The sequence below is a fragment of the Heterocephalus glaber genome, unplaced genomic scaffold (genome assembly GCF_053883595.1).
Source record: "Heterocephalus glaber isolate CG9 unplaced genomic scaffold, H.glaber_assembly_v1.0 deba00001578, whole genome shotgun sequence".
NCBI classification, from domain to species: domain Eukaryota; kingdom Metazoa; phylum Chordata; class Mammalia; order Rodentia; family Bathyergidae; genus Heterocephalus; species Heterocephalus glaber.
In genome coordinates this window covers 112,414-137,707 of record NW_028258359.1, presented here as the reverse complement: position 1 = coordinate 137,707, position 25,294 = coordinate 112,414, and the positions used below count along the sequence as shown (strand labels likewise).

The following is a 25,294-nucleotide window of genomic DNA, read 5'->3' as shown; positions in this document are numbered from 1 at the left end:
ATCTCCCTATTCATTCTTACCTCTCTTTCATTGTTTCTTTTATTTTTCCAGATCTTCTCCCCAAATAACTTAATTAGTTTTTTACTTTTCTCTTTGCAACCCTCTCCCAAATTAACCATTTTCCTTTTTAGTCCTCCGGTTCTGCTCTCCTTGCCTCTGTCGTGGTAGACATGCACAGGAGTGCTTAGGCTTAGTGTGTAACACAGCCCCTCCATGGCACTCTATGAGGTAGCACAGAGCTCCGCACAGTCAGCACAGAGAAGAAGGCCTCTGGCCGTGACTGGACCCACACCAGCCCAGTGATGGTCTCTTTGTGCTCCTGGAGAGGGCAGTGAAGGCAAGTGAGTGGACAGGGCTGTAGAAATAGGATGCTATCACCAAAGAAGCATGTAGTAACCAGACAATATCCCTTTTATCAGGAAGAACAGCACATCCATTCACCTTGAGCATTATGCTCAGGGCCTATAGCAGACAAGGTTTCATGAGAGGGGAAAGCAGGGTGATGAGCCTCCTTACCCTCATGGTCACGCTGATTGCACTGTTCATGTTGCCTTTGTACAGCCACCCATGCTTGGTGATCCCACCCTTCTGAGAACCAAGGGAAGCAGCATCCTAGGAGGGAAGGAAAATACCCCTACAGTCAATCTTCCACTATTACCTGTTATTTGTTGTGAGTTTGGTCAATGGGAAAACCATTTTTATTTGTGGCAAGTTAGTCAATTATCCCTTTATTGAAGCATTTATTGTCCCAACAACTACAAGTCACATTAAAGTCCACTTAGCAATAGAAGAGAGAAACTAGCTACAAACACAATTCCATTAGAGCAAAGCTAAGCTCAAGATTTTATTTTTAAGTGTTTGCTTTTTTTGGGTACCTGGGATCGAACTTGGGACCTTGTGCTTTCGAGGCAGGTGGCAGAACCACTGAGCTAAATCCCTGGCCTGTTATTTTTTAAGTGTTTAATGAGTAATAGAAAATACATACCACATTTGACCACTCAGTTTTAAGGTCTCTCCTGGTTTCATAAAAAATGTTTTCAAATTACACTCCCCTATGATTGCAGGACAAATTCCTGGAAAACTTCCCAGAAGCTTAGTTCAGGGAAAGGTGAAAAAAGAAAGGGAGGAAATATGAGGCAATGCAGAACAGAGAGATAAAATGAGGGAGCAAAGGAAAAGGAGTGAAGAGGAAAGAATACAAGCAGGCACAGAGGGAGAAAAAGAAGTCAGAGAAGTAAAGAGAAATTTCTAAAGAAGTAAAGAAAAGTGCTTCTTCAAGCTCAGATCTGACACAGTGTGAAATCTGGGTTTAAGGAGGTGGGCACAAAGCTGCCAGCTACTGCTAAAAATGTTAGGCATATATTTGGACAGATCCTAAACAGACAGCAGAGGAAATATACATACACACAGCAACCTGGCTAAACTGGCAATTTTTTTTTTTTTGGTACTGGGGATCGAACTCGGGACCTTGCACTTGCAAGGCAGGTGGCAGAACCACTGAGCTAAATCCCTGGCCCTAAACTGACAATTTTTTTAAAAGGAAAGAACTTAAATTTACAACGGGGCACCCAGCATTTAGAGGGAGAATAAGAAATGCAAAGTTGGTAGCAAAACCTTTTTATTAGGGGTCCCTTGCTCAGTAAACATACTTGCTTAATGCCCTACTTGCTTCATGCACCTTCTCGAGCCATAATCTTTGCTCCGAGAGCAGAGGGAGTGTGTTAAAACCAGACTTCATTAAAAGCAATCAGTGAAGAAACAGCCATTTTAAATCTACAGGCTGGAAATTTAAGATATCCTGTTGAAAAACAACCTAAGTTTAAGGTCTAAGTCATCTTGTTATCTTTTAACAGTGTAGCCAAATCTGATCCAAGTCTTTGAAAATGAGCTCAGAAAAAATAAACATTCTCCAAAGAACATGAGATGCTAAGCAGTCAAGTTGAAACAGAGACCTTATGTCAATCAATCCAATAATATACTTTAAAATATTCTTCCCCTGCTTCCTGAAACATTCCAATTCCTCTTTTGGGTAAATGTTGATAATGTTCTAACTCATCTTAAAATTCTGTAAAATCAATGATTAAAGTGAAAAGAGAAGCAACAGCAAGCAAGCATCTCACCTCATCTTTGTCGACCTCCTCATCAACTTCATAGACATGAACTGGAAGTTTATCCAACTTGGCTGCTTTGCTTTAAAAATAAGAAAGAATAATTTGTTTAATAATTGCCTAATCAACAGAGTCTGCATTTCTTCCTCCATCAGAGGAACCAGGCTTTAATAAACTCAAAGCTGTCCCTATCAGATAAGAAATAACACAATCTACGCCACTGCTGTCCCAAATAGGTAAGCCAAGAGCACTAGTCATTAAGCTCTAAAAAGCTATGTGGAAAAGCAAGCAGAGCTTGCTGGGAGTTAGGAGGTATACTGAAAATAAGAATGTGGATTGTGTATTAATAAAGACTTAGTAGAGTAGCTTTTAATACAGTTTATCTTTTAAAGAAAATGGAATATGAGGCCACTTTTGAGAATGACAATGGCATTAAGGACAATAACAGCAGTGGCCAGCATTATCAAAGGGTTATTATGTGCTAGGTCCTGTGTTCTGTACTTTACATGTATCATCTCAAACTTTGAGATGGTGGAACTATTAAAAGCACTCAATAGATGAGGAAACTGAGGCTTACAAAGTGGAGAAGTTACCTAGACATTTATAATCCTCTCTTTTTCTCATCATCCATTTGGAAATTCTTATTAATGCAAAAAAGTAATAGAGTACAAATCAGTCTGTATCTTCCAGGCATGAGAACAGTATGAACAAGACAGTGAAGATGGGCAAATATAGAACTAAGGAGTATACTGCTCTGGAGAAGATACTGCTAGGAGGGAGTGTTCTAGGCTGAGATTTAAAAGGGGGCAATCAGGAAGTTGGCTGAACATTCCTAAGGAGTGGCTGAGCCACACAAATACGAAAAACAAAAAGCTAGGTCCTCCAAGAATAGTACAAAAGATTCAATCAAACTCCTACGCAACAAACAGAAAGGAAAGTGTATAGAAATATATATCACCTGAGTTTCAAGTAAGATTTTTTCACTGGTAATGGTTACTTTTAAAACACAATCTGTCTCTATTATTTTCAACTGTCATTATCTACTAAATTTCATTTGGCAACTGTATCATGACTTCAGAATGCACTGTTTCATAAAAGCCTCTTCAGGTAAGAGCTACCTACTCCTGGTCCACTTTAAATACCACTAATCTTTCTAAACATACTTGCCTTTCATGTATTTTTTAAAGAATTACTGCTTTAAAATGGGGTAAAAAATTTATCTGGGAAAACACTTGTTCCTTGATTTATTTTGTTCAAACACAATTATTCAATATAGAATACTCTTTTCAAATCTTTTCCAAAATATTCTTTTAAAGAGAAACACCGTAGCATATTTCAACATACTTATATTTTGTTTTATATTTTTCACTGAAAATTTCACCTATTTATGTTTTAACAATAAAATTCTGAAATAAAATATAATTAAAATAGTTTTATATCTAGTTTTATATTTAATTAAATAAAATAAAAAATATAATTCTGAAATAAAAAAATAAAATTCTGAAATAACATTCTGAAAAGAATCCCAGAACATAATTAAACCATCCTTATGGTTCTTTTACCACCGACTAATGCCATAGTGCTACATTTAAGTTCTAATCAAAGGCTCTATTCATAATAGCTATATGGTATACAGACAAATCATCTAGCAGTATTTTCTACCATTACTCTGATTGCACATGAAGTTATACACCTCCCTGGGCATTTCAAGTACAAAGGCTATTCCCCATGTGGATAACCTCATTTTGTGTGGTCTGACAGTTTACTTACTTTGGAAGCTGTCGAAACTCTCCTGAGTAATCTTCATATTTATAGGTCACAAGATGCCAATCAGAGTTGTAGGTTTTGATGCACTATTAGGGGAGAGGAATTTTTTTTTTAAAAAAAGAAAGAAAGAAAAGAAAGAGGAAAACAGGAAGATGGGTGAGGACTGCTGGAATACATGCCAGGAGGTTTGGGAAGGCACACCCATTCAGCCACCAAAAAAACTTTTCCATTAGCCGGCTAATGCCTGAAGATCCACCACCAGTTACCTGTGAACCACTGAAACATTACCCATTGGAGAGGTATCACTGTACGTTATCATCATTAATGATTTGACAGCAGATTTTATAAGGAGACAAACTTTGCCTAACCTTGTGACATTTACATAACAATATACTGTTTCACACTTAAAAGTACTTGGTTCTAGTGAATAGAAAGTGTGAACCTTAAGTCACTTTCAGGGTATTTACTGATATTAGAACTAGCTCTGTCAGTTAATACTGTCATATAAATTTGCCTTCATTTTTTTTTTCATTCATGGAGGACAGAATGAGGTTATTATGAGGAAAGATTTCAATTCTAGTTTGTAGTGGCACCATAACAATTTTGTGTGTGTGTACAAAATGTGTATCATATGGAGTACTCAATGGTCAAAGATTCTTTTGGGGACACTAACCTACACAGACTGCATTTAAATTTCCTCACTATGTGATAAAGTTCAGGGACCAACACAGTGTCTTTCATCTATTAGGATCCACGCTTAAGATTATAAGACTACATTCACTAGATCTTCAAATACGAATTAGTCAAAATCAATAATAGGTGAAGAGTTTTAGTTAACATCAGCTTAATTCAAATGATAATCTATATAGTTAGCTACTGACTACACATATGTAAGCCTGGGTGTGGAAAAGAGAACACAAATGAAATCATAGGTAAGTAAATGTTTTTATGTCTTACCTACAGTAATTTATTTTTACTCTGGCTGTAACTAACATCATGAACAACATCTTTATTCTTCTTATTTTACTTCATAGTTTATGCTGCCAACCTTTCTATCCATGTCACAGCCTACATCTAAAGGCCCTCTGAAGCAAACCTCCTTCCACTTACAAACTCATAAAAATAACAACAGCAAAACAGAGAGTGTTATTTTGTGCCAGGCTCCTATATAAGCACCTTGCTTGAAAGGATGCAAAGGGAAGTAGTATGTTTTGAGAAGTGGAATAAATAGCTGAGAAGGACTCAGAGCTTCCGTATGGAAGCTGAGCCATTTTTCAGTTTTTTACTATGAAGATTGCAAACATTTAAAAATACTGTTTTGTTCTTATAAATGTTTTTAAAAATTTCTCAAAGCATTTTTACATTTAGAACAGGTACTCACATTCAAAATTACATTCCAAAACAAGAAATATGATTTCAAAACTATTCAAAGTTTTAGATTTTGCCATTACTGTCCCTAGGTCCACTAACACCTCTAATGCAGGCCTTAGACACTCTCCTATTCTCTTTACCCGGGCACAGTGGTTTGTTTTTTTTGGGTTTTTTGGTACCAGGGATCCAACTTGGGACCTTGCACTTGTGAGGCAGGTGCCAGAACCACTAAGCTAAATCCCTGGCCCCTGGGCACAGTGGTTTTTGATCAAGCACTGCAACTAAATTTGTACCACTGTCTCTTGCAGAACATTAAAATCATCTTAATGAAGTATGGATATACCTGCCCAATTAAAAACTAAGTAAATAATCACAAACTTACATACCATGAATGCATTTATGAGTGGAATATAGGAGAATCGAAATTTTTATATCTTAGGCAAAATGGGGAAGATAACTATACCTAAATAGTTAAAATTGTAAGGAATTGCAAAAAAAAAAAAAAAAAAAAAAGTCAAGCAGGTTAAGTGCCCAGAGATTCACTGAACAAGCCATTGTCAACAGTCTACTTAGGAAGCTGAATTCCAAGGCAGTGGCATAGAATAAGGCAAGCAACCCTCTCTCCTCTATAGAAAGTTCAGGAGATAGTTCTATTAGAAATCCTAGCCAGAAAACAGTACCTCCCAAAAGGCAGAGATAGGACCCACTGATTACTGAGAAATTCATTAATATTTTGAAGTTACATTGAAAGGTTTCAGAATTTTTTTTAAGCCATTAGATCATTCTCTCTGACTAGAGGTTGGAGAGGAAGTGCTGTTTCACTCCACCCAAGTGGAAGAGTCCCAGCGAATTTAGTTACTGGCTCCAGCACCACAGAATGAAGCAGTGATTTTGTAACCTACAGCGATTAATTTAGTGGAAAATTATGCCTCAAAATCATATTTTTAAATCAATTGGGAGAACTGAGTTATTAATAATTTTGTTGCATGCAAGCCAAAAACATTCTACAGAAGGCTGGATAGTAAGTAATTTTGGCTTTGCAACTCTTCAACTGGGTTCTATTGTTGACAGCAGCCATAGGTAATATGTAAACCAATGGGTGTGGTTGTTACAATGAAACTTTACAAAAATGGGTCACAGGCCAGATTTTGCCTATAGTCATAGCTTTATGGCTTTTAAATAAACATTTATGTCTACCTAAGTATATCTGGCAGTATTTGCCTAGAATTAATCTAACTAATATAGTGGTAAAGGAATTTAAGACAGGAAGCTCCTTTTTCTTTTCTTTTTTTTAAATTTTTTGGTACCAGGGATTGAACTCAGGACCTTGCGCTTGCACGGCAGGCGTGGTGCCAATGAGCTCCTTTTTCAGTGGATGAGAGAACACACATCTAAAATTTTAAATACCTAATTTTTCAGAAGTCTCAAGGAAAACTAAATACTGTTATTTAATTGGTCTTTACTTATAAAAGTATAGGTAGTCCAGGATTTTAGCTCAGTGGTGCCGCCACCTGCCTTGCAAGCACAAGGTCCTGAGTTTGATCCCCAGTACCAAAAAAAATAGGATAGTTCAATTGTATTGATGGGAATATTTCTCATCTAAGTATCAACTAGAAAAATTACGCTAAAAGGAGTCCTTCAATAAACAAAATTAAAGCATATACCTAATTAGTTAGACTCACCTAAAAGTAGCTGGAGGGAGAAACAAATACCCAAGTGTGGGGGAGCAACCCAACTCACAATTTCTTTTCTCCATAACGAGATACTATTTGCATGTTCAAACAAAGGTAGTAATAATCATCTTCGATCTCAAAGTCAGGTATTGCTCATTATCCCCTTATTATGAATATTAAACCAGCAAAAATAAACATACAAGTGAAGTAATATAATGCATAAATGTGTACACTGAGACAAAGAATCTATTTATTTTATATCCTATGCTACAACAATGACATACAATCTGTGGAAATCATTTTTTATAGTCAGAAACCAACGCAGTGGGGCTAGGATGTAGCTCAGGGGTACAGCCACTAGGCTAGCACGCTTAAGGCCCTGGGTTCATTCCTCAGGAGAGAGAAAGAATACACTCTGTGGATAGTTCTGTCCATTTCAAACTCTGAAAATGTCATGTATTCTATTTTAACTTCCATCATAAAAATATAATTACCACTTTAACACTTTCTTGAAAGTACTGAAATTTAAAGACAAAGGGAGATTAGAGGAAAATGACTTTGCAATGTAAATTAATGTAGAAAAAAGTCTTACTTCTGTAACAAATAAGCTCTGTGCTCTCTCCTCTGCATTGACAGGAACTGTGGAGCATATATATCGACCTTGCCGCCTCAGGATGCCTGTCTGTGAACAAAGGCACGTGAAAAGACTGAGTTAAGGTAGAAGGCCCGCCCCACAGTAGAGCTAAACACCCTACAGCAGCACGAACACCCACACTGTCCCTTCAGCATGTACCAGTGGTCGGATGCAGCCGCCTCTTTAGGTCCCACACAAAAGATTCTATGTGACATCTTGTTTGTTTGTTTGGAGACAGGGTCTCACTGTATTGTTCAGACTGGCCTTGAACTCACTACATAGCCCAGGCTGGCCTTGAACTTGACGTGATGCTTCTGCCTCAGCCACCCAAGTGCTGGGATCAGGGACATGCATCACCATACTCAGCTCTACTGACATCTTGACACCTTAAAGCCTTCCTTCTGGATTGGGGCCCTGAGGAGCCCTCCTGGCCCTTCCTGCTTCCTGAAGGCAGGGCAGAAGCCTGTTTCATAGTCCCTAACACCAAGTAGTTGAGCTAGTCAAACTGTGCAGTCTTTGATTTACCTTAATTGCTTTTTTTCTATTGTTGTAATATATACATAACAAAAATATATTTCAGTAGCATTAAGTATATTCTCACAGTTGTGCAACCCTTGCCACCACTCATTTCTTTTGGGGGGGGGGGGTACTGGGGATTGAACTCGGGCCGCCCTTGCGCTTTCGAGGCAGGTGGCGGAACCACTGAGCTAAATCCCTGGCCTTACCACTCATTTCTTAATTATCAATTACATCCATTCTTATTCACTGGCACATCCTCAGTGCCTAACAGCAGGGATAACTACACAGGAAAAAAGTCCCCAGGGCTTCCATCTCCTCCTAGAACATTAGAACTGTTCTTGTTTCATGAGGCTTCAATGCTGATTTTAAATAATAAAAAAAACTTTAGGTAGCTACTCTACCCCAATAACCGTGCTTTGGATTTCAGAAGAAAAGTTCTACATATTTTTCTTCCATGGAATATAATCCTTGGGTATTATTATCATAGTGTAAAAACAGCATGTGTGAAAATACTTTGCTAACAGAATCTATCCTGTTGGCTCTTCATGACTATTTGCCAAATTGGGATCTTAGGGCATCTGTCCTGGCTGTTTCCCTTCTTCTTTGGATTGAAGACAGCTGTGGGTCAAATCTGTTATTCTCTACCCCAAGCAGAGAATGTCAACAAGGGCATGTATTTTGTTTATAAGTTAATTTATTTCCTGCATGGAATACCTATATTTATTCTTCTTCTGCACTGTGTCCACTTATTTTTAGATTATTGCTCCATTTTTCTACAGGAAGGGAAGAAAGCAACTCAGTCTTCTACCAAAGTCTCTGCAGGTGAATTATTCATTCTTTTAGCCTCTGAGGAGCTTTCAAGATCCTGGGACTTAGTTTCTCAATGGATATTACAAAGGAATGGTGGGCTTTCTGGCATATCTGTTCTCATGAAATGCCTACATGGTCACACTCATGGAAGAGGGGCATAATCTTTCAAAAAGCAACAGAAAAATACATTGATTATAAACTCAAAATTATTATTATGAATTAGCTATGATATCAACAAAGGGGAACTGTTTATGAAATTCTGTATACTTCAAAGAAGGATACATTCTATTTCCCCACTTACTATATCCTTATCTTGATTTATATGGATCTTCCAAGAGTTTTGAAACTATCATGCTTTCAAAACATTCATGAGATGGCTCATCTCAAGAAATAGAACTATTAGGATCATTTTCAGCCTGTTTCTCACTATAGTACTAGGAAGAAAAAAATATCAAAATTTTCTCAGTGGAATAAGCAGTTCAAGAAGCTTTAATTATATAACATTTTTCCAATCATCCCTCTAAGGTGAGAAAAACAATAGTAAATAGACCTTTTTGATTCGTATGTATCAAAGTGCTCTTATGTTCTCATTTGAAAAAGGAAATTTTAAATCATTAAAAAGAGACTTGATTTTAGCAGATAAGATAGAATAATGTTTCATGTATTTTACTTAGGTTTATAAGCAATCATTACTAATCGATTCCTAATTTTGATTGTAATAAAGGATAATTTTTTGACCAAAAAGCCTGTCCCCTCTCCAGAGATTTTATCCAAATAAACTAGATATTCTTCTTTAGTACATATCTGGATTGAGTGTACATTTGTGCATATTTCTTGAACTACATAATATCAGATCTATTTTAGATAATCTCCAAGGATGGCTGATGTCTTTTCCCTCATAAGCAGACTGCTCCTCACTCCAAAAAGGGGAATCTATTTCCTCTGCCCTTAAGTCTGGGTTGGCTTTGACTAATTTATTAAAGTGAGAAGGGGGCCGAGGATTTAGCTTAGTGGTTTCGCGGCCTGCTGGGCATGTGCAAGGGCCCGAGTTCGATCCCCGGTACCAAAAATAAATAAATAAATAAAGTAAGAAGGGTGTGGCGGTGCATTACCTATAATCCCAGCACTTGGGAGGCTGAGGCAGGAAGATTGCCACAAGTGCAATATACAGAGTCAAAACTAGCGGGAACTACATAGCAAGACCATTCTAAAATATATATATATAAAATTATATATTATTTATGTGAATATATGTAATATATATGAATATATATACTATAATATGGATATATGAAAGGGACATTGTGTCAGTTCCCAACCTAGCCTTTAGGAAAACGCAGCTTATATTTCTTCCTTCTTAGAAGCCAATCACCATATAAAAAGTTCTACTCTCTCGAGACTGCAATGGTTAAAGATGGCACAAACTTGACACACAGAAGGGCCATAACAGAGAAACATGCCCCATCAGCCCCAGCAAGTTCCAGTCATCACCATATGAGTGAAGAGGCCATCCTGATGAGCCAGCCACCACAGACAGAAAGTAAAGCAGAAGAACCACCTAGCCAAGAAGAATGGCCAGAATCCAGAACTGTGAGAAACAGTAAATTACTGTCTTTAGTTAGTAGGCTTTGAGGTGATTTGTTACTCAACAATAGATAAATGAAACAACTTTGTAAGATGAGGACCATCTCCAAATTACAGTACTGAGGAAAAACACTTTGTGACAAAGTATTTCAAATACTACCTACAGTATAAAAATTTAGGACAGACGGGCTGGGGATTTAGCTCAGTGGTTCCACCGCCACCTGCCTCACAAGTGCAAGGACCCGAGTTCGATCCCTGGTACCAAAAAAAAAATTAGGACAGATCACTGAGGAGATATACTTTATGTTACAATCTTATTTTCACAATCACCTTTCTACCCAGTCAGAGTCCTGAAAGAGGTCAAGAAAATAAGAGACAAATGTTAGCTGGATTCTGAGTGTACACCGCAGTGCCCCCCCACTTTTCCCCAAGAGTAGGAAGAATTTATTGAGAGAAAGATACCTTCTGTCTAAGAGAGACAGAAGGGGGACTGGAAGGTGGGCTGCCCTTGCCTTCTCCTTCTGAAAAACATTCTACTGATCATTTGAGGGCTCAATGTAGTATTTCTTCATCCATTCATCCAAACCTTTACTGGCTCTCTACCTTCCACCAGACACTGAACTAGTAGCTGAAGATACAGTGTTTAATACAATGTAGTTGCTGGTCTTAACAAGCATATAGTCTCATAAAAGAGGATGATAGAAAAATCAGTTAGTCAAGTATGTTAAGTGCCACAAAAGGGTAGAGAGAAAAGAACAGAGCCACAAATGGTACAAGAGATCAGCAGGGGAGTCTAAATTCAACAGTACGGCAATGAGGACATCAGAAAACGTGTACTGAAGGAAAGATGCTCAAGATCAATTGTTAAGAATGAGTATACCGGGGATTTAGCTCAGTGGTTCCAGTGCCTGCCTTGCAAGTGCAAGGTACCGAGTTTGATCCTCGGTACCCCCCACCCCGAAAAAAAGAAAGTAGCAAAAAAAGAATGAGTATAAATTATATTAAGAACAAAAGAAAAACTTGGAGACAAGCTTGCCCTTGGAAAATTATAAAAGCAAAATCAAGATATAATAAATGATTAACTCTTGGTAAAAAAAATTAAGTCCTAGAACAACAATATATTCTATGTCAAAAATTGCTTAGATATCTGGGCATAGTAGTGCACGCCAGTAATTCCAGCTACTAAGGAGGCTTAGGCCGGAGGCTTGCAGGTTTGAGGCCAGCCTATGCAACTTACTGAGATCCTGTCTCAAAATTATAAATAGACCAACAGACCAACAGACTGATAGACCAACGATGTGAATTTGAGATGGAGTTCAGCACTTCCTGGGTTCAAATTCCCAAATAGGGGTTGGGGTGGGGGCTGGAACTCCAACTGTTCTTGATTTAAACAACACTCATAACCTTATCAACCTAGTCAACCGGAGACAACAATAGGACAACAGAAAGAACAGAGTTTATATGGCTAGAATAATTTCTCTACCACTACTTAGGAGGAAAGACTAGAACCTATCAGGTTAGAGCCTCTGGAAGACTGCAGGACTTGGCACCAATGTGGTAGTCGTTGCTGGGGCCACCAGATTCCCATTGCCCTTTCTGAGTACAGCCCCACTACTTGCTTGTAATACGCTTCCTATTTGGTATTTCCTACTGGGAGAAGATGCACAGCCAGTAAAGGTATTTTGATCTTTTTCATTCTAGTTCTCAATGCACATAAATAAGACAGTATTTTGGCTTGCTCTCTTATAGAATGGGCAGCTGCAGGTAAGTTCTCCTAAGTCTGATCAGCTCTGGTCATACTGACCAAATCCATTTCATGGACTTACAGAGACCTTAAAGGCATCCCCCTGAGGCCCATTCAAACAGCTGACTCCAATATCCAAAGGCTCTCCTTCAGATATATGCCCTTCTTTCCTCTACCAGATCACAAAATTCCTGTGTGGACAGAAGACATATCTATTTGTGCTAAGTACTCCATAAATATTTCAAGAATGAATGAATAAAGCAGTCAGTGGAGACAGAAATAGAAACCTATCAAAATCCATCCATTATTTGCATATAAGCTTTTTCCTATTATTATAAAAAGTTCTTTGGCCCTACAGAAATTGATGAGAAGATTACAGCATAAGTGAATGCTCTATTTTAATTTCTCCATAGGTTTTATGCATTAAAAGTCACATTCAGATAATGGTCTATGTATGCAAAATCAATACATAGTAAATTTCTATATATTTATTTATCCAGCTTATAACAGAGTCCAAATCAACTGAAGAAGATTTACACTCAGGGAGTAACAAAGCCATTCTCAACAATGAATTAAATTTCATTTATTACGGCTGTGGCGTTCTTTTCCATTTTCTTTTACAGTTAAAAGTATATTCTAAGAAGACTGGGTCTGCAACTTCTTTATAAATCAACACCAAGGTGGACTTTCAAAGAATATCATCCCCATTCCTATGCTTAGAAACAAATTATAGTCATCCCTCATTATCCTTGGAGGATGGACTCCAGAACCCTGAACAAATACCAAAACCGAAGGATATTTAGGTCCCTTATATAAAATGGTACAGTATTTGCATATAGCTGATCCATATACTCCTGTATATTTTGAACCATCTCTACATTACAATACCTAATACAATGTAAATACTACATACATAGTAGCTATGCTGTATTCTGTAGGACTAACAACAGAGAAAAAGGTCTGTGCATGTTCAGTATAGAAAAAATTTTCCCCAAGTATTTTTCAACCCGTGGTTATTTGAATCCACAGATGCAGAACCCAAGGAAACGGAGAGCCACCTATATTTTATCTTCTACCAAGAAAGCTTTGAATTGGAAAAGAAAGGGAAAATATTTCCCATTGTGAAGTGTAAGAGGCTTCTAAAAATTCAACCTAAGCATAGTTAGCATCTCAACCACTGGGATAGAAATCTCACAGTATAAACCAGGCGTGGTGGCACACACCTATAATCCCAGCACTAAGGAGGCTGAGGCAGGAGGACTGCCCTGAGTTCAAGGTCATCCTGGGTCACACTGTGAGTTCAAGGCCAGCCTGAACTATACAGCAAGACTTTGTCTCAAAAATCCAAAAAAAAAGGAAAGAAAAGAAATCTCACAGTATAAAACACAACTTAAAAATAAAAGCCTTCTGGCTATTAAAATAAATTATTTTCTGTCAGTACTATCAGGTTAAATACTACTAGTCTTAAACACAGAAATCCTTAGTTACCATGGCCAGGAATAGACAGAGGTCTTGTGAGGAGTTCCACAAAAATCACTGGAATAATTGACAAGGAAGAGAACACGGTGAAGTGCTCTCCCAAAGGGCCAAATAAGGAGGTGAAGACCTGTGAGCGCACCAGGCCAATCTTTATAGTACTTTTTTTTTTTTTAATGAAATGAAGTAAAATAGTGAAAAGTTGCTCCAGATTCCAACTGAAAAGTAAAATTACAACTATCTCCAACTGTAGTTTGAAATAGTTTCAAACTGATTCTGTTTACTTCAAGAACTTTTGTTCTCTTGTTTGAAGTGATTCCCTCAAAACACTAGGGTCTCTTTGATGGCTCCCAGTTACGTGTGGAAAGTGTGGCATTTTGAGCTAATTATCCCAGAGAAGTAGGGCAGGGGTCATCCAGGCAGAGGCACAGATGTGACAGGTTCCTGGCCTGGGCCAACCATGGGGCTTCCTGGGAATTCCTCACCTCCTGCCATCCCTCACTGCTCTGTCCTGATGGTCTGCTACGACCCTGTTCTTCAGCTTAAACCCAGAGTCCCTCACCACCGGCTCAATTCCTGATTCCAACAAGGCCAGGGCTTTGACTTCCACACTTGACCCTGACTCCCCTGAAGCTGGGGATACTGAGAAGCTCATGTTTCCAACCACAAGAAACATGAAACAAATCATTTCATTGAACTTCCTATGGAAGAATTTGAGAAGCAACATTGGAAAGAGCTTTAAATGGAGGGCCAGGAAACCCGAGTCCCCGTCTAAACTCTGCCTCTCATTAGCTGTGTAATCTTGGGGAAAGCTTGAACTTTCCACAACCATCAAACAGACTCTTCTAGGGTCTCCAGGTTTCCTTTGCGGTATAAAAATTCCACAGTTCTATGAACATGGAATTCTACATCTCATCCCTCTCAAGTGGTTCATCCAAGCACTAGGAGTTACTTTGTGAGAAGCCAAAACAGAAAAGGGACCCAGAAAAAAGAGACAAGATTAATACTGAATTTGCTTTGACTCATATTACTCCACCTATTTTTCTTTATGAAAGGAATTGTTGGAATAAAAGGAGGGCAGATTCACTATACACATTTAAATAAATATGTGAGTGTTAACAAAGGCATGTTTTGTGTCTTTTTTATTTTTTTAATCCTCTCAACTCACACAGCACTAGATTTTTTTATTAATCACTTTACCATCCACATGAAACTATTAAAAATAATGGTCTTAATTCCTAGTGGGCAATACACATATCCACTGGGTAGTGTATCACATTTTATAAGATTTTAATTAAAGGACTAAAACAAAAGGCCCACCCTTCCCCTAGGACCATATGAACAATGTGTTAAAGACAATACCCCAGAAGTGGGTGTAACCTGAGGCAGCTGCTGGGATCATGACAAAGTGTCTCCTCTTCTTCGTGGTTCAAAGGAACAGGGCTAGGTGTATCCTCCCTCCAAAGGAGAAGCAGCCATCAAGGAGTCCCCAGAGAGGGAGTGCGGGCTTTGGAGCAGGAGGAGTTGCTGAATGCTAAGCAGGCAACCCAAGGACAAGCTGGGCCCCGGTGCCCCGCTGAGACACTGAGTCAAAAGAGGAGAAAGCCTTTCTCATGAAGAGGTGACTTGGTAAGGACAGGATTGCAGGCATGGAGAGCGTGAAGGGGTCTTTTCTAGGTACCTGGGAATTACCTCTCAGACAGACTGTCAATGAGGACAGAGGACAGTCTGGAGTCAGAAAGGAGAGGGCCCAAGGCCCACAGTGACCACCTGCTAGCTGCAGGAGCCCAGCAGGCCTCAGAACCCACACTTGTCTACCTCTGGCTAAAATGTGGACTACCTTTGCTGAGTAGTCAATCCCTCTCCTCTTTGCAAGCTAATATAAAACATCCTGTATTACGTGTTTATTTTCATTTACTTAATGGAACTATCCCTTCAAATCTCAGGGGACTTTATGCATATTTTTTTTTGAGAACCAGTATATTAAGGCTGGGCATGGTGGTGTCAACCTGTAATCCTAGCACTTGGGAAGCTGAGAGAGGAGATCACTGTGAGTTCAAGGTCAGCCTGGGCTATGCAGTGAGTTCAAGGCCAGCCTGAAAGCAAGATGACTCAAAAAAACAAGGCAGGGGTGCAGAGACAGAGAACTTAATCTATAGGGAGGAGGACAACTCTCAAGGTCATGGAATAGTTGGGGGAGGGAAGAAAAATGAATAGAGATAGAAAGCAAAGCCCAGGAGATTCCAGAGAGAGAGAGTTCTTTAGGTTGGCATCCTTTGGCCTGGTCTATCCTCGCTGAATGATAAACTCTAACTTAGATTTTATTGTGCTCAGCTGAGCCAAGGGATCCCTGTCAATGTTTTAAAGTTATATCCAACCCAGCCAACAAAGATGCCTGCCAGGGCCCCAGGAAGACCTAGAAAGCACAGGCCCTACCCCCAAATGCTGACATCCAGCAGGACCCACACCAGGGCCAGGAGGATCTGGGATCCAGGTGCCCCCAGCCCCTGGTTCTCCATAGCATAGGGCAACAGAGGTGATAACCAACAGATCAGCCTGATGGAGGAGACCAGCACCCAGGAGAAATATCACAGTTGAACCAAACCTTTGAACAAATTGTATTAATAGATACATACAGAGTATTCTACCCAACAACAACAGAATACACATTCTTTTGCTGCATATGGTATTCTCTCCAAAACAGACCACATACTAGTTAATAAAGCATGCCTGAGTAAATGCAAAAGAATCAAAATTTTACCGTGCATGTTATCACATCACAGTGCAATGAAACTAGAAATCAACAGCAAATGAAACCACAGAAACTATGCAAATGTATGAAATTAAACAACACAGTCTTAATCAATGGGTCACAGAGGAAATTAAGGGAGAAATAAGGTAGTTCCTACTAGAATTAAATGATAATGCCAGTACAATATACCAGAACTTAGGGGACACACTGAAGGCAGTCCTACAAGGGAAGTTTATAGTCACATCGATGTTCACATCAGAAAAATAGAATGAGCCCAAATAAATAACCTAATGATGCATCTCAAGGTTTTAAAGGTACCTCCAATTTCAAAGTATTCCCTATTAGATTACTGCTCCCAACAACTCCTTCTCTTCCACTCTAGACCTGGACCAAACTGCACGGTACATGTGTTTGTAGGGTTCTGACCCTGCAAGGTCTTGCTTGAAACCCCTCTTGGTTGCCTTGTCCTCTATGTTAAATGTTTTGTATCCAGAGAAGTATTAAACTGTATTATGAGACAACTCTGGGAATTTAGGTGTGACTTACTGGCAACAGAAGTAGTGAAGCCTTTCCAAGAATCTGGCAGATGCATTTATGTCACAGCATATGACTTGCTTTTGAAAGGATTCAGTACCAAGCTAGGCTGGTAACTAAAAATCACACAGGGCGCTCCCACATTTTACCTCATAGTTCATGTCTTGGCAACCAGCCTACAGTGTATATTAATGCCAGACAATTCCATTTTCAGGGGAGCAGATGCCTGGGAATGCCCAATGTTAACTCACTGATAATTAAGAAAATGAACAAAGCATGGGACAAGACAAGGATCTGGAGAAGGAAATCCATTAAGGTTTCTGGAAGAATTTAATTAAATTATCAGGGAACAAATTTAAACAACACTGTAAGGACTGAGCCTTGATATGAGTATAATACATTTCTCATATACTTTCCGAGCCTAGTGTCACCTAACAAAGATTCTACCATAGATTCACCCTCTTGATAGAGTGTGTGTGGGGTGTCCCTAATTGCTCTTTTCTGGGTCAGGGATGGGCCCCAAGCTTCTAACTTTACCTGTTTTTCTCTGTTCTCTCAGCAGTGCCACCCTGTACCTGTGTGATGTCAATGACTTTCCCCCAAATATGCAATGCAAGGCACCAATTTATGGCTCTTCTATACACCACAGTGTACCACCCTGAGTGCTATTCCTCCCTTCCCTCTCACCAATTTTCTGCACAGCCACCATCATCTTTCTAAAACACTTACCTGAGCATCAGTTTCAGCTTAAATTCTTCCAGGAACTCCCCACTGCCACCAGTATAAGATTCAAACTCCTTAACATGAACTAAGACCTTTCACGAACAACTATATAAGCTTTTCTGGATTTAACTTCTCCCTTCCCTCCCCTTCTCCAGCCCTCAGCAGCATGAAGCATTTCTGATTCCTTAATACATTGACTATAAATTGTCCATACTGACCTCCACATTCTGGAAACACACTGCCTTCAAAGGTTTATGGACTATGCTGGTAAAATTACTAAGCCATTTCTGCATCTCCTACCACACAAGAATATGGCTAGTCATTTATCTTTGATTCTCCAATACCCACCATAACACCTAGCACAAAATAAATGTTTGTCAAGTGAATGGGCAATCAGGGCTAAAAATGGGGACTGAACTATTTCATTGTGTGATTACAAATGGTTCCAAATAAGATGGTGCTATGATTTGGAAATGGTTTCAGTATTTCCCTTAAAGGTTCATGTGCTGGAAGATTGGACCCTGGTGTCGCAGTGTTGCAAAGCAGTGGAATCCTTAAGCTATGTTCCTTTATTCCTTATTGGAAATGAGTATGGTCTGTATTTATCCAATTCTACTCATTATAAAACTTGTACTACTCTCTCTGATCTATTTAAGATGTGAATTATTATTTCTGAAAAGGGGAAAAGAAAGAATATGACCTAACATGGAGAATACGAGCACTCAGTGATAGACCACTGTATTCATTTAATACCCTTCACTCTATATGAGAATAAAATCTTATTTAATTTTTTTTTTTTTTTTGGTTTTTGGTACCAGGGATCGAACTCGGAAATCTTATTTAATTTATACAAGCAATAATATATATTTCATTACTTCAAACAATATTTTATGTAGTTATTTATATAGTTAATCCCAACTACTCATTTGCTCCCAAGTTTTCCTAAGCATCACATGGAACAAAAGTCATGTCCTACTTTGTCTGCTATATTAAAACAAACAAAATAACAGCACTGCTTTCCTCAGCAGAGTAAGGAAAAAATAAAATGTTGAAATGTTCTGTAAACATAAAAACCAACACGACAATCTTTTACTGTAATTGTTTTAGCAGGAGGCTAACGGCAATACCACACGGCATTCTTTCTGTATGCAGTGAGTGGTACCTCAGTTCATGAACTTAATTCTTTCCACAATTCTGGTTGTGAACTAAATCGAATTTCTTCATAAGGTCAACACTGAACCTAAACACTGAATGTGATTCTGTTTTCGTCCAATTCAGTTTTCGACCAGAGTCATGGAAAGAATTGTTTATGAACCAACATACCACTGTGGATGCCCTAGCCCTCTAATGTAGTATGTTTGGTCATGTTCCCAAGACTAATATGCCATGGTATTAACTGCCTAAAAATCCTTCCCTAACAAATGGGCCTCCTCTGCCTACTGACAGAATCAATGAGCAAGATGGAGCCCCCAACTGGGGTGCCACATTGTTTAAACCTCATGTAAGGACAGCAGGGCTCATGGCCAGATCACCCTCCTGTCCTATATGTCTACCACTTTCATATGGAAAAGATGGCACAAATACGGTTAGTTATGGTTCCTTACCATGTCTTTGCAGTTGCTGATTTGAACTCTTACATAGAAGTTTGTTTAGCAGTACTGGGGGTTGAACCCAGGGCCTTCACACTGAGCCACACCCTCAACCCTTTAGTTTGAGACAGGGTTTCACTATGTCAATAAATTGCCCAGGCTGGGACTGAACCTGCGATTCTCCTGCCTCAGACTCCCAGAGGGCTGGGATTACAAGTGTATGCTACCACAACCAATGTCTTAGTTATTTTTCTCTCATTCCTGAGACAAAATATCCAAAGTTAAAGGGGGGAAAATTTATTTAGCTCATGGCTTGTAGAGGTTTCAGTCCATAATCACTTGGCTCCAAGGCAGGGATGACAAACAGACATCACAGAGGAGAAACAACATGGCACATACAAGGTAGAAAAGCAACAAGGGACCTTAACATCGTCTTTCTGCCCCTTTTATCCTATTCAGACTACCAGGATTAGGGCGATGCCAAACCAATCACTCATGTGTAGTGGTTTAGTAATCACAGCCCTTAGCCCCAGCACCATGCATGACTCTAGATTCAGCCACTTTTGAAGAAGAAACCTCCACCTCATCCACCTGAGGCTTTGGGGGTACATCTAGACAAAAGCCGTAACACCCAACTTGGAAGGATTTTTTAAAGCCATCTTCACCCTCACCTAACACTCCCCCATCAATTTAGGAAAATAACACAGAATGGGCAGACTCATGTTAATAGTCCTTGAAATTTGGTAAGATAAACAAGATGGCTTTAAGCAAATTAAAGAACAAATAAAAGTCAAGGGAACAATGATTATAAATGGTCCTAATCACTCTTTTCCTAGGGTTTTCCTGTTTATTTTCTATTTCTGCAGTGCTGTGGATCAAACCAAGGCCCCACCACTCCACCACTGAGCTATAGACCCTACAGCCTGGTTTCTAGGTTCTTGCTCTTTCTCTCTGCTCCCCTTTCCCAAGCTTCAATCCCCAGGAACTCACGTCTCAGACTTCCATGTTGCGCCCAACCTTCCTTTGAGCCTGACTTTTCTCACAGGCACTTCCCTCTGACTAAAGGGCTGCAGATGTCCCACTGAGATCTCAAATTTACATTCCTACAATAGATTCTCCTGAGACTTGATTTAGTTTTTTATTCTTTTGGTACCAGGGATCGAACTCAGGTCCTCCCGCTTGCACAGCAGGCAGCAAAACCACTGAGCTAAATCCCCGGCCCCTCCTGAGACTTGATTTACATCATGATACCAGGTCTTGATTTAAATCCCCTGCTTGGTATTAATTTTAATGTATACCTTTATCTCCTCTGCTAAATTCTGAGCAACTTGAAAGCAGGGGCCCTGTCTCACACTTACAGTCCAAGCAACACATGAATCTGATCCCTTTGGACAAGTACTTTTGTTGTCTGGTTTTGGTCTCTCTCTCTCTCTCCAGCTCTCTCTCTCTCCGTCCAGACTGGCCTAGGACTCACAGGCAGACTGGCCTCAAACTTTCTATCCTCCTACCTCAGCCTCCCAAGTGCTGGGATTTTGTTTCGTTTGTTGTTGTTGTTGTTGTTTGGTACCATGGATCAAACTCATAACCTTGCATTTGTGAGGCAGGCATGGTGCCACTGAGCTAAATCCCAGGCCCCTTTAGGTGCTGGGATTTTAGGCATGAAAACCACCCCCAGCACAAGTATAAGTATTAATATATATTAAATAAATACACTCTTCAACTCAGCTGATTAGTGCTGAGAAGTAAATTTCCTTTTGAAGGAAATTTTGATAATAAAAAATTGCCAGTCTTTTTCCTGTAAAAGATATTACTTGAACTAGAATTAAAATTCTCATCTCCTGAAATTCCAGCCAATGTCAACTCAGAAATATTATTTATCCAGATATTCTGGGTAGGTTCAATCCTAGACATGAACTAATATCCCAGAAACCACAATGTTCATGGAAAGTTACATGGCTGACCACTGAATTCCAAGTGACAAAAATTTCGAGGAATTTATAAAAAAAGCACTTTTCAATAAAAGGCCAAAAACAAAAGTACTGAGATTATTTTTTGGCAGCTTTTAATAAAAAAGAAAGGACAAAACACAGTTTAAAAAAATTTTTTCTTTTCAAAAGGACAGCTGGGAAATGAGATCAGAGACTTCCAGCCTTTTGTAAAGTAGCCTGGCTTGGTTTCCTCTCCAGGTCAGTGGTTTGTAGATCATTATCAGTCCCATGTAAGTAAAAGAGGAAAAGAACCAGGGGAAAAATTTAAAACCGGATGTTACTGAAAGGGAAAAAGAATAACCACATTTTTCTATACAATGCTGAGAACTTCGTAGGATTCTCCTATATCTAACCATTTCCAAAAAGGAAAATTTCTAGGCTAGTCAATTATTTGTACTCTTTTCTCTATAGTCTCAACTTTCACTTTAAATTCTCTTGCTAAGACATGAATACTCCTCACTCCAACTTTACACTCAGCTCTAAGAATGACAAGTTTCATATCCATTTATATTGCACAGAAATCCTATAAACACATGCTCTTTTAAAAAAAATTTTATGGTAAAATACTCCAAATGTAAAATTTAACTATTTTACATATTTCTTTCTAAGTGTACAGTTCTTAGTGTAGAATGTACACCAAGTTCTAAGTGTACAGTGGAGAATATGAAGCATATTCTCATTACTGTACAACATGTCCACCATTCGGCCACAAAACTCTTCATCTTCCCAAAGTGAAATCTCTACACTCACTGAACAACTTCTCATGCTGCCCCTATGCACTGACAATCACAATTCTGTCTTCTGTTTCTACAAATTTGACTAAAAGTGGCTCATGTAAGTGGAATTATACTGTCTTTTTTTAACTGGCTTATTTCACTTAGCAAAATGTCCTCAAGGTTCATCCATGTTCTAATATGACAGGATTTCCTTTCCTTTTAAGGCTGAATAATGCTCCACTGCATGCGAACACCACATTTTGTTTATCCATTCATCTGAGGCTAAACACTTGGGTTTCTCCCACTTTCTGGCTATTATGACTAATTTTGCCAGGAGCATAGTATATAAGAATGTCTTTGTGTCATTGCTTTTAAGTCTTTCAGATGAATACCCAGAAGTGGAATACATGCCTTTTTTTGGGTTTGTTTTTTGGTGGTACTAGGCACAGGACTTGGCACATGCTAGACAAGTGTGCTACCACTGAAGTATATCTGCAGTCTTTTTTGTTTTATTTTGAGACAAGGTCTCACTAAGTTGCATAGTCTGACCTCAAACTTGTGATCTTCCTGCCTCAGCCTCCTGAGTTACAGGGACTACAGGAGTGCACCACCATATCAGGCACAGCATGCTCTTTTTATCCTTCCATACAAACACTATCTCTTATTTTTTTATATCACACACCAAAGTCTAATTTTGGTGAAATATGAATGGTAACCATAATTGCTTCCCAACATCCTTTTTCACTATTTACCATGTTTTTCACTTTCTATAACTTCACCAAACTGCACAAACATTAGAATACTCTGGAACAAGTCAGGGTACTGGAGTTGAAAAGCCAGATGCAGATTCAGTGGATTGATCACAACTGTTAAGAATATCATCACCAACAGCATCATCTGGTAAAGGACTTCCACTTGAGGGAAGACCATGACTGGAAATTGGTCTCTGAGAGGAAAGACCAGAGTCTTGGGCATTACTTTCAGTTATGCAAGGATCTGTCATCTCTTAAATGACAAGTCAACTTACATTTCTTGATCTAAAACATAAACCATGTCCTCTAGTTGCTTGTTGAAGTTTTCCTACAATTTTGTTCATTGCAAACTATGGTAAGTTCTCTCAGACTTTAACACCAAGTAAACTTTGGTAAGGCTGTTAACACTTTAAGAACAAAAACTGTCCACTAATCACCAGAAAGTGTACTCCTTTTAAAGGCCCTGCTTCGGGGCATTTTTAACTTAAGAAATTATCTGCTATCCCCCAAACCAAATGATTGATCCGACAAGCATTTTTACAAATATAGCCACTGGAACTTCCACATGCTAAATGGCATTCATATTTACTTCATTAACCAACAAAATCCCTGATATTCATAATAATTTTTCTAATTTGAAGTGTAACAACATATACCCTGCCCTAGTTCTCAGTGTGCCAGAGATTATGTGAGGACAGAGCTACATAAATCTGAAACCTGACCCCTTCTCGGAACCACAACACAAGTGGTGAGACTTGAACACAAACAGCATAAGCAGCAGTTAGTGAGAGGCCAAGACAATGTACATAAGTAGTTGTGTACACAATGTGGACAGTACAGTAGCAAAAGAATTAGGATGGGGGAGTCACTGTGGACTTAAATAGCTTCAGAGCACACTGGATTTCAAGTGGCATCTAGGATGAGAAAACACGGCGAGCAAGGAGAACCATGAACCCAAGAGGAGCCAGCACAGATCCCAACTCTGAAAACGACTATCCATGATACTCCTGTTCCTGACCGTGGCAAACATAACCATCTGACAGCTGAGAACATTATTTTTGGAGACAGGGTCTCACCATGTAGCCCAGACTGGCCTCGAATTCTTAAGTGCTGAGTGTTTTGATTTTTTAAAATCCATGTTTACTGTCTGCCTCTCATTTTTTTGTTTTAATACTTTTCTTCCATCCTTAGGCAAAGGTATCTGACAAAAAAATCTTTTTCCATATAATTCATTTTCAGAGAACACTGCGATGTCCATAGGATATGACCAACAGGACTCAATATCAATATATGCCCACTTGTGAAATGTGCAGAAGAATCATCACTGTCCACATTTTAAAATAAATAATCATTTTAAATATATTTGGCAGAAATTTATACAAAGTTCTACTATTTTAATTGTTTAAATGTATTATTGCAAATCACTTCTCAGCATATATTTTGCTCAGTATTTGACCCATTTTCTAACCTATTTGCCATCTTTTTTCTATGGGAAATAAAATACTTCCCCCTGATATCATTTGTACACTTCCTCTAGTAACAGAACAGACACAGGCAGAAGGAATTGGTGACACTGCTAAAACCACTCATCCAGCTAATTAGCATCACCAAGACAAGATAGCAAAGAAGCACAGCATAAATAACCTTATCTGATAACAAAGTGGGAAAACAAACTTAACTGGGACCCATGACAATGACTATAGTGGGAATCAAAGTTGAAATTCAAGCTCCTTAATCACTGGGAAAATTTCCTGTAAACAGAAAAAAACAAACAAAACAAAACAAAACACTTGTTCATTCCTCCTTGGCTAGGAAATGCCAGTGAGCTCTTGGCCTTTTCTAGAATATCTGTGCCTGGTATCACAGAAGTAGTTATGAGCAAGGACAAAAGGGTTCTCTCAAAATTTGTATTGTCTTTCCTTTCCCCTTTAGGTCTTATCTTCCTATTTCACATGCTCTATCCTACATTTTGATCCTTATTTACACTTTCAGTTTCTCACACCAGAGAAACCATTCCATATTTCCACGTGTGTCCTATTTATTTCACAGAGTATGGCCTCAATGTGCATCCATTTAGCTATAAATGACTCTAATTTCTCATTCTTTATGGCTGAGTAGTACTCCATTTTATATATATAAAAAAGCCATATCTTCTTTAGGGAAGGGAAAGGAATATGAGAAAAGGAAAAAATGGAAACAAAGTCTTTGTGATTAGGGAGGGATAGGCAGGGAATGGGGAAAAAATAACCAAGATATATCATGTAAAGGTACAAATTTCCAATGATGAATGTTATCATATCGTATACCTAAAACGTACCAATAAACTTAATGAATTTTAAAAAAACTTTAAAAAATTTACTACTTATTCTTTCTGGTAACAATTTAAAATTTTTATTGTCTGATTCTATAACTACTCAAATATCCAAGTTCCTTAATCCTGGGCACAAAACTTGGTACTAAATTAACTATTTTGTTTTTAGTTTTGTTTCTTAAGCAATTTTATCTCAGGCCTACAAATACAACTTTGGATTCTTGGTTGCAAAACTCAGAAAAA

At 38.7% G+C, this 25,294-nt stretch overlaps 1 protein-coding gene across 25 annotated transcripts in view; it reads right to left on the bottom strand.

Annotated features, from left to right (window-relative positions):
• The window catches only part of Dock9 (dedicator of cytokinesis 9), a 239,728-nt gene that overhangs the window by 137,744 nt on the left and 76,690 nt on the right, over positions 1 to 25,294 (bottom strand). For 24 of the 25 annotated variants that reach the window (XM_087193042.1, XM_087193049.1, XM_087193052.1 and 21 more), the window contains exons 3-6: positions 7,512 to 7,601; positions 3,879 to 3,961; positions 2,121 to 2,190; positions 517 to 612 (exon numbers count right to left, since the gene is read on the bottom strand). In XM_087193042.1, coding sequence (XP_087049168.1) covers positions 517 to 612; positions 2,121 to 2,190; positions 3,879 to 3,961; positions 7,512 to 7,601 — 339 coding nt within the window. The remainder of the gene's footprint in view (positions 1 to 516; positions 613 to 2,120; positions 2,191 to 3,878; positions 3,962 to 7,511; positions 7,602 to 25,294) is intronic. The other variant, XM_087193045.1, reaches the window with a different exon arrangement.